Raw genomic sequence first — 10,471 nt, 5'->3', positions numbered from 1 at the left:
TCCAGCGGCAGCGGTGAGCCGCGCAGGCAGCCTTTTCCACCGGTCGTTAGTGTCGCAGAACCCCGCGCTGTGCCAACATTTTAGTACGTTAGTAGCACCAGACAAGCCATGCTAAGCAAAAGAGGGCACTCCCACCTGGGCTACCACTAACACTGAGAACTATTTTCTATTTCACCAGACCGCTCGCTTTGCTATATGACAGCTCAGCTTGCTTCAGGCCATTCTCTTTCTTCTGAAGAGCCACCAAGAACAGTCAGGTTGCACAAAATCCTTATTTGCCCCACATTTAAAGATGAAGCAGTACAGCCCCAGAACAGACTTCCTCAGACTGAGTATACCTTTGGAAGACGTTCCCCTTACCTCTTAGAGACTCTGTAATGTGCTGTGGTCAGTTTCCCAGTCTCAGGGTCATGAACAGTAGCACGGCTCAGCTACAAAAAGAGAAAGGACAAGGGCTTACCCACCTAGTAGGCTGCTTTTTTGCCAAGCCACAGGTGTTTGAAAGGGTTCCGATTGGTCTGGATGGTATGCAATGCTCTTAAATTGGCAATATTGGAAGGGCAACAGAAGCTGTAGCTGCCATGTCCAAATCAAAACAAATTGGTTGGAAAAATTTGGTTAAGATTGTCCTTTCACTTTTTTCCTCCCTTTTTTTTCACACTTTTTTTTTTGTTTTGAACTAGAGACTTTCTGTGAGTAATTTACGATGCTGAGTTTCACAGACAATTCCTCTTCGCCCAGAAGTTTAATTCCTTTCAGAATTTTAGCTTAACGTTGATGGGCTGTGCGGCCAATCTTTAACTACCACTTTAAAACCAGAGGAGGGAGCAGGCAGAGGGCAGGTGGTTTCATTTAAGGGCAGCCAATTTTAGAAAACATTGGACAAGCTGGAAAGAACCAGGCACCCGGTGAAAACGAGCTTGCCTTCTGCCACATTTGTGTCAGGCAGGAGGTAAAAGAGCCCAGACAGGAGTACACGGGATTATCTCAGACAATTAAATGCCATGTGACTAACGAAGGTGTGTTTTGCATGCCACTCCAGCTGTCATGCACAGTAAGGACTTGAAGCAGCTCTTACACCCTTAAAGGCACTTTAAGTGGTCTGCTAGATTTTACAAGGAAAGGAAGGACAAGTCTTGGTTGGTAAGAAGAGCAAGGGGAAGACAGACCCCCTAGAGTCTACTGGACGTTTTGTAGCATCACCTGATTTTTTTTACACTGCTTGTAGAGACTCGCTTCTTGTACAGATCGTTATCTCAGGACACACACTGAGCAGGTGACCAAAACAAAGAAAAAGAAGAAATCAAAATACACCCGCAGAACTTCCAGCTGAAGGAAAAGACTGAGAAACTCAGCAGTAACAGCCTGTTACAGATCTGCATGTAATCAAGCGGTGGGCTACCAAGCCAAAGTTGTCTTTTTAGACCACCTCCTTTTTTCCCCATAATGAGCAGAATCTACACACTCATTACAGGCCCAAAACATCTGGCATAGAGCTCTCTTACCTTTTGCTAATTCTGTAATGTGCCGTCTCCAAGGCTCCTGTTATGGGGTTTGAAATGGTGGCTCGCCTCAGCTGTGAAGCGAACCATCAGAATAGTTGCATTACAACGCACATACTGCATCACAGCAATCCGACCATTCAGAAGCCTAAGGGAAGTGTCACGCAAGCGCACGCAAGCCACCCCGCCACCTTTTGCGGTGGTTTTTCTTTTATGGAGGGGGTGGAAATTCACAAAGCTGTGATAGGGAAGGAGGGAGAGTCTCCAGTTTTCATAAAAGAGAGGGGGTTCAGGCTTTTTTGGTTTGCTTTTTTTAAACAGCATTAGAGAAGATCAGGTTTTCCAGGAAGCAATGTTTCCATTTCTGTAGCAAGAAGAACAACAGCTGTCTGAATAAAGTAAACTAGAAGCTTTCATTTCCTTCATATTGCAGCAACTGCTGGAAGCAGTACAATTATTATGGCACATGTACAACTGGTCCTTTGTTAGCACTGTCCTACGCATGTAAGAGGAGTTTTACCGTTAAATTGAATCCAGCCAACACTGTGATCTTGTAATAAGCCAAAGACGAATACAGCCCTACCTTTTTGATCCTTTCTATACCAAAAGCAGCACTGAAGTCCTGCAACACTGACTGCTAACACAAACTACCTGCTTAGACCAGAGACATTTACCTTGTATTCTGATGTCACGCAGAGAATTCTTGGTTCAACGCTTTCCCTTCCCTTCCCTCTATTGCACTCCATTTACTTGACACCATCCCATCTGTGCTGATCCTCTGATTCAGAACCTTCCGCGCGTCCTTTAACTTTGTCCATGCGCTATCAGACACTCTCCACCAGGCATAACCGGAAAGGTTGATTTGCAGAGCCCAGATTTTGGAAGAGGCACAAAACAGCATACCAAGTCCCAAACGATTAGAAGTATTTTTCTATTGTTAAAAGACACTAAATAAATCAAGGCCTCTCCATGCCTACCAACAAGAAAAGGTACTGGGAACTCTTCATAGGCTGCGCCTCCTCTCATCCCATGCAGACACGTGTAAGAATCAAGGCACAAAACACGATTCTAGTGAGACTCCCCTAGCTCAGCAGTAAGGCTTCGTCCTGCCAGTTCAAGCTGCCATCATAGCAGAAGGCTGGGCACGGATCAGACAACGTGGTCTTCTGAGGGGCAGCAACAGTCACATCCCAAGCATCGGGCGGGAGGAGATGGACCTTTCAGCTCAAAAAACGCAGCCCTTGTGCTACACTCGGTAACGAGCCCGGCAAGGCTCGCAGGAAATGTGTGGAATGCTAACCGCATGCAGATGCTTCTATGCTAACGAACTACAGGTCTCTAAGTCTTTACCACGAGCCAGACATTTGATAGGAAAGCAATTATCTCAGCAAGTTCAGAAGTTACAATCACCATTTTCACAGTTTTTTGTCTTCCATGCTGAGACTTATTTCTACTCCATACAGAGGCTATTTAATCGTATTCCACGGACGTAATGCCAGACCTTTTGCAGCACCAAAGGGACTTAAATCATCTACAGACAAAAACCACTGGGGCTCTGATTTTTAGACCTGCAGCAAGGCTGCCTGGCAGGAGAACAGGAAGAGACATTTTACAGGTTAAGTGAAGAGAATTGCTTGTACTTCTTGCTTACAGTTCAGAATGATACCTCAGAAATACAACATATCAGCCTTCGGGAAGCTTTTAAATTGCCTTCAGGCTCCCTATTACTCAGTGCAGTGGCCAAGGACAGCCTCACCCTCGGCGGGCCCAGGTGTAACTCACAGCCGGTTTACTTTGCCACAGACCAAGCTAACAGTCTGTCCTGTACTTAACGCACTTATCCCCCTAATCTCCATCTGCTCACCTCTCTCTGGACAAAAAGCTATTTAGGCTAAAAACAAAAACGCAGGAAAATTGTGTTTCTACAGGTTTAAATCTTATTTTAGAAGTCACTGGTAACTGATGGAGAAATTAAATCAATTTATCTTCAACAAACATTTCGAGATGCAGAGTCGCACCAACTGGATACAGAAGGCGACTCCATCAGTTTGCTGTTTGGCTTGCATGCTCCTGTTGACTTTGACAGTTGAGCTGCCCTGGATCACCCTGAATTCAGAAACAAGAAGCTCGGGATCCAGTTTCTGAAATAGGATTTGGTGAGCCAGCATTGTGAATAAGCAGCTGAGTGCCACTGATTAAGTACTGCCCTCTGAAAGCTCTTTCATCTGCAGGCAACTTCAAAGCCTGGAAGACAGAACTCAAGTTTTATACTGAATGGAGAATGCAACCGTTCATTCTTGTCCACACAACGGCATTCCAGGCCCAGAGAACAGCTGCCTTTCCCCAGATGGCACTCTTCTCCATGTCACAACTTTGGCAAATACAGACTTAGAAAAGAAAAAAACCACACCAGAAAACCAAACAAAAACCAGATGACAGGTACGCTTCAAGGCAACCTAGCTGGAGTACGTTTGTTTTCTGTCGTAGAACATTCTTCTCCTTATCTGAAATAGCATCCACTGAAAGTGTGTTTGCTGAAAAGCTTGACAATCCTGCACTGCCATTACCAGGCTCTCTTAACTACACAGGATTTCCAGCTTCCCCACTGCGTCCTTCGAAGAGCATGTCACCAAGAGCTACAAGGTGAGAAGAGCAATGTGTGAGCACGCTGCACACACATCTGCATTCAAGAAGGGACATAATCACACACACTCACACAGAAAACTACCGACAAAATCTAAGATCCCAAAAGGCAATGAAGTGTAAGGCATTTACCCTCGGCTTTGCTAGTTCTTTCACAGTTTCGATCTCTTCATCGGAGATGATGTCAAGGAAGCGAACAATCCGAGGTTTGTCCCACTCATCTTCCTGTTTGACAGGGCCCAGAATGTATCTAGGATTCCTGTTTCCGTCATAGTAGCGGCAGAAGAGTCTTTTTTGTCTCCGAGGTGTCTGAAAGCAAGGTGGAGCAAGCCATCATCAGAGAACTTCCATACGACATTAATCTCTCTTAAGAAACAGAAGATGTCCCAAGAACAAGAGACAGGAACAATTCACCTTCCCTATCTTAATGCCATGTTACAAGTTAAAAGAGATGCTTTAAGTTTGAGAAATTAGTACTTTCAGCATATTAATGTTACTTTGTAATACTGCAACACACAGTACTTTACACAGTCCTATGAAAAATAATTTTCTCTCTAAAAAAACACCCTCATTCAATTCCACATGTAAATCTAGACTTCCAGCATCCTTATTCCACTAATTACATTGTGTAGCCTATGCAAGTTAGTCAGCAGTGCCTATGGCAGGATTACTTTTTGTCTACTGGACGGAACAAAAATGGGGAAGAAATCCAACACACACTAATCAGTCAGCCAACTGCTGTAACAACTTCCTTGCTCTTGTGCCACATACAAATTCTTGACATTGTTTTGTAACAGTTGGTTTCAGATATTTGAAAACAGTCTACTCCACTTTACCATTTTGAGACCCTCCCCACGGCACAGCATTTCGTACTTCCTTCTCTCGGGCAAGTAATCCTTTTTCTTAACCTCAGTGTCCTTGTCCATCTGGTCTTCTGAATCTGTACTGGACTTATTTGCTTCTTTTTCTTTAGCCATGATATATTCAAAATATTTCATGTTCCCATTTGCTCTTTGATGTTCAGGATCTATTGACAAAGAAACAGACAAGTATCACTGGCAAGTTTCAAACTTGTGAATAGGTATCCAGAAGAGGCTATTTACAAGAAGAGAAAGAAAACAGATGCACACTACTTGCTTCTCAAAGAGAAATGAGAAACATCTACTCTGGTCTGAGAGCGTTCACAGGATAGCTAAAACTCTGAGCCAAGCTGGAAGCAATGCCAGCCTGCAGCACACACATATCCTTACTCATCTGCAGGAAAACACACAATGAACTTTCAGAGGTGAGCTCAACTCATTCGCAGTTATGGAACTGCTCACTGTCAGGCCCGGACCCCTCAGTACACACAGAGGCCCAAGCATGAAAAAAAAGGGGGTTGACCATTCCGGCCAATCTCACCAGAGAGGAAGAGAGAAGGGAATGGGACAGGGAGAGAGCTGGGACAGCACAACTGACTTAAACCTAAAAACTTCCCTGACAGGGATCAAGATTTCCGGTGACAAAGCTTTTAACAGCCACTAAACGTACAGAATTAGCTTCAGTTTAATAATAAATAGTTCTCAGTAGCCTTTGCTGTATTGGGCTTAGCTCTGCGCTTCCTGCAACATCCTTTACACAGTCCATCAGTGGAATATTTGCAGAACCATACATACTTATCGTATTTTACAAAATGGACAGAATTGTAGCTCACTGTACGGCATTCTGTATTTCTCATTTTGGCAAGCTTTTCATCTCAAGTATGCTTAATCTGCATTTAAATAACCTGCACAGATTTTGCATTCACTGATCTAGTTTCAATTTGATTAATTTTGTTTGCGCTTGTACCTAAGGGGAAGTGATCTCAACACAGCAAAGGAAGATATAGTAAGAAACCCAAATTTCAGGCAGTATGACTAAGATGAGTAAGTGCTTAGAAGCCAACAGTGACAGGAGGCAGAAAATACATCAATAGGAAGGAGCAAGCCTTAACCGTGACGCTTTCTGACATGGCAGTTGAGACTAACTGTCCCTCTAAAAATATGGTAACAAAATATAATTTCTGGCAAGTCTGAATTTACTGAAAAGTACACATCAAGATGTTAATATCAGTACCAACCCATTTAAACAACCCATATACAAGTCAGAACACAGGCAAGGCTCCGCTCCCCGGTACAAATCCATAGCTAGCACCTGCTGGAGCACAGAGCTAGACAGTGGTGAGCTGTGGGTCTCCCTTTCACATACCCAGTTCCAGAAGGCGTTTGGTGAGCATCATGGCTTTGCCCAGATCCCCCTGCTGATACACAGCGTAACTCAGGTAGTCCAGAATGTAGACTTTATCTGCAGAAGACACCTCTCCCTCATCCAACTGTTTCAAAGCTTGTTCCATCCAGAGCTCGGTGTGGTAGTAGTCAGCTTCAGTGTAGGCAATCTTTCCCAGCTCAAAGCAATCTTCAGCTGTTAAAAAGGATTTGTGCTTCACACCTGTATTTGAAGCAAACCAAGACAAACAGAATTTACATAGAATTCCAGACCAGTCTTCAGAGTAACATGCAGTTATTTCTTAGTCTTCACAGCAAGGTTTATTTCTGTTCCTCAGTACCTCCCTTCTGTGGTGGCTCTTTGTTGAACACTCAGTTTCTAAGTATCTAAAGCCTGTAAATCCTTGGCAGGACACATAAGCAGTTAAATGCAGTTTTCCATTGCTAGAATACCAGCAACTAGCTAAATGTCTTTACCATTAGTGAAAAATCCAGTAAAATAAACCTTCCTTCTTCAAAACCTCAAACACTTTGAGCAAGAGCCATAGTAAGCCAAATATGAAGTTTCAGAGATCTGTTTTCAAAGACGCTGCATTATCGCTTTCAAAATGTTACTGAAGCACATCTTGTTAGCGATGGCTTAGTGGGGGAGGAAAAAGAAAAATAAGTCAGTAAATTCTCAGCTGCTCAAGATTTTTGAAGTCAGTGATTTTTAGAAACATTTGAAGAGATCTCTGAAAGATTAAAGCACTAGTAAGCAAATTACAGATTCCTATTTTTGCCACTGTAAATTAAGGCCCAATGAAAAACCAAATTCAATCTTGTAGAAAGGAAACAGGACCTGCCAGTTTTACAGCTAAAATTACATTCCTGATTATATCTTAATACATCCCGAATTTATAGTCACAGCTCCCGCAGCTGCATTCACACAGGGGAATTACTCTGTTGAAGATGTGCCTTAAGAGATTAAATAGCTGAAGAGACAGTCCACGAAATGCAGTATCCCACAGAACAACTTTTGTTTCTGCTGATTAATTAAACACCTTGTGGTCTATCCGGTGCTGCCAGTGTTTTTAGTTTTCTAAGCCTGAAGCCACAAGCTCTAAAATAACACCAAGATTAGGCAATCGGGCACGGTGGTGGTGGAGCGCTGTCAGACAGAGATCCTCTAGAACGAGTAACAGGTTTCAGGGCCATAGCCCGGTACATTTAGGGGCAACCTAACATCCACAGGTGAAAAGGCAACTCTTAAAACAGTGCTTAAGACAGAAATCATCAAACAGGGTTGAGAGTTAATATAAAGAAACAGCACAGCCTGTAATGCAGGAAAGAGAATTAGTAAGTGGTATGACAGTAGTTAAGATTCTGATCAAAATTTGGTGGCCTGGCCCAACAAAAAATCCCTGGGAAGGAAGCCAATGAGCACAAACAAGTGACCACATGGGATGTCCCTCACTCTCTGGAGCCCTGAAGAGACCAACCTGTTCTCTTTTGTACTCTAGAACTTTCAGGTTCTGCAATTACACTTTATTCCACATGGTCTGGACAGCTGATTTCTTCAAAAGAAGCTATCAACTACAGCCCACCCAAAGCACTTAGTCTTGTATTTTTTGTGCGGTTTTAAGAAAGCAATAACCAACTACTTATTGTATTAGTGTGAATCAGTAGGTCTTTGAGACTGCCTTGAACTAAACCCAAACCAAGGTTGTACACTGTAACATACAAAGCCAATTACCCTTAATTTTATTAGGCATCTGTCCACAATGAGTGCTTGCAAAAACACATATGGATTGTAGAGAGCTGATTTTTTTTTGCCAGCTGGCACAGTACTATTTTCAAACAGAGGAAACCAGGAAAACTCAGCAATGAAAGAGTCTTCTAACAAGAAAAAAGTGTGTCGTCTTCTGCATATAAACCCATTAAAGGTTACCTCAGGTAATGCCATATAAGCTCAAGTCTGTGTATACACTCTGTCTTTTGTTCTTCAGTTTATACATGCCATTAAGTTTAATCTCAAAGAAACTTCGGTCACGCCCAATCTGAAAGGTCCATCTTATCCATGAGAGGGAAAGGCATAATAAATGATAGAACTGTTCTGTTAAAATGCGTTACATTGTGCAATAAAACCAGGTATCTGCCAGTGCGCAACCACTTCAACACGAAGAAAATCCTCACCCAGGCAAGATTTTATTGCTATTGAATTTTTATTATAAACTATTAACACTAAATTATCTTAACATAACTGCAAGAGAGATGCAAACTTCAACTACAAAGATATTTTCAAGTTCTAGCACAAGCAGAAAATAAGCATGTGAATAAGGTGAGGAGAATGACAGGACAAAGGAGAGTCTCAGTGCAGAAAGAAACTTGCATTCCGTGCAGCGTGTTTTATCCGCGTGCCCTTGGGCGGAGTGCTGACAGTAGAAGGGAAAGGCAACGAAGCCAAGCGGATGTAGTTTCCAACAGAACCATCACAGCAACAGACCCGACAGCATGCCAGAGCAGGTCAGCTCTTCCAGCGTTCCTCTTCACCGCTAAGCCTGAAGCAACAGGTTTCTCTCTTTTGAGGTGTGGCAGAATTAGAACTGACACCTCCACCAACCTATGTTCAGTAACCCACATCATGCCACTTTCCATGAAGTATCAGCTAGCTCAAATGCTTTCCTGTTGCTACCCTCACACTACGCGGTTAAGCAAGACAGAACAGAGTCAAATGATTTGTAATCAGGACATTTTGTAAAAGTTCACAGTGTCTTCTAAAAATAACATTGATGACTCTTTACCTGGAAGATTCCCTCTTGAGAGGGTGTCTGTGTCCAAATTATACGTGTCTTGAAGCCGCAAGAGGGCTTTTGCTGCACCGGTCTGATCTTCATCATTTGGGAAAAACTGCCGCTGGATAGTCATGTTGGAGATAAAGCCTGGGCAAGACAGCGAAACATTTAGCATCCTTTGTCCCCGGGATTCTGTAAACTCTACGCATGAAATAACTCCCTACTCAAGGGAAAAATAAAGTTTAGGAAAAGTCCATTAATAAGCCAGGAAGAGCTATCAGCCCTGCAGAGCAGCAACAAATGCCCTAAGTTTGTTCCTAAAGGCCAAGAATACCCGTTCAGTTGCACACAGAAACATTTTTGTCTTTTAAAAAAAAAAAAAAAAAAAAAAAGTCACACACAACAAAAAAACCACCCCCACATTATAAATAATATATTGGTAGGTTTTGCAACCATTCTGCTCAATCTGCCTTTCAAAAGGCTTTTCATTTAGTAACAAGGAACTTACAAGTAATTTAGAAGAGGGAAAAACAAAACAGTGCTAAGAATAGCAGTGTAAAGATTAAGGCTGGTCAATAAAAAGATGAGAAACAACGACGCTGATGTCTGCTACCTGCCAACAGGTTTTGGTAAGACTTCAGGCAACTAGGCAGTCCCTGCGAACCTAACTGCTTTCTGTGGACTTGGGCATTAATATATTTACGTAGAAACTTGAGAAACACACAAAGTTAAACAGATTTCTCAAGATCCAGGTTCACACAACTCTGAATTGAACTCAACCCACATGTTGAAAGTAAGCATTTTGATTATTTTTTTCTGGTGAAAAGAAAGCAAAGAAATTATCAAAAACTTGGGGGCTTTTTAAAGAAGCACCAGGGCAACACTTACGGAACAGAAGACAAGCAGATTCTATAATGTAAAAAAATGTTCTCTCTAGGAACCGTTCCCTGGTCATTAGCGTTACACGTAATCATCTCCCCTGTTACGACAGCTTCCCAACTCCTCTCTGGTGAACACACAGACAACCACTGCTGTTACTTGAAGGGGCCACCTGCAGAGCTAGCACATTATCCTGTCTTCTGTGGGAGAACTGGTGCTATTTTCCCCCTTCTGCTTCTGCACAGTCAAGAGGCTGGTGGGCTGTTTGCACTGAGGAGGGAAACAGATCTCTAGAAAGCCAGAAGGGCAGAACCAGCATCCTGGTACCCACAGCCACCAAAAGGAACAACATCAAAGCCCACCACGAGGACCTCAATTGGAACAAACTGACACCCACTCCAGCATTTTCAGAGAAGTGACTTTTCTACTA

At 42.9% G+C, this 10,471-nt stretch overlaps 1 protein-coding gene across 6 annotated transcripts in view; it reads right to left on the bottom strand.

Annotated features, from left to right (window-relative positions):
- Nucleotides 1-10,471, bottom strand: part of P4HA1 (prolyl 4-hydroxylase subunit alpha 1) — a 38,923-nt gene that overhangs the window by 14,609 nt on the left and 13,843 nt on the right. For 3 of the 6 annotated variants that reach the window (XM_055721525.1, XM_055721527.1, XM_055721530.1), the window contains exons 5-9: nucleotides 9,172-9,309; nucleotides 6,372-6,611; nucleotides 4,982-5,172; nucleotides 4,278-4,454; nucleotides 1,506-1,576 (exon numbers count right to left, since the gene is read on the bottom strand). In XM_055721525.1, coding sequence (XP_055577500.1) covers nucleotides 1,506-1,576; nucleotides 4,278-4,454; nucleotides 4,982-5,172; nucleotides 6,372-6,611; nucleotides 9,172-9,309 — 817 coding nt within the window. Of the gene's footprint in view, nucleotides 1-360; nucleotides 432-1,505; nucleotides 1,577-4,277; nucleotides 4,455-4,981; nucleotides 5,173-6,371; nucleotides 6,612-9,171; nucleotides 9,310-10,471 lie in introns of all 6 variants that reach the window. The other 3 variants (XM_055721526.1, XM_055721528.1, XM_055721529.1) reach the window with 1 other exon arrangement.

The sequence above is a fragment of the Falco cherrug genome, chromosome 9, assembly GCF_023634085.1.
Source record: "Falco cherrug isolate bFalChe1 chromosome 9, bFalChe1.pri, whole genome shotgun sequence".
In the NCBI taxonomy this organism is placed as follows: Eukaryota; Metazoa; Chordata; class Aves; order Falconiformes; family Falconidae; genus Falco; species Falco cherrug.
The sequence above is the reverse complement of the archived record's forward strand: the minus strand, read 5'-3'. Positions and strand labels throughout refer to the sequence as shown.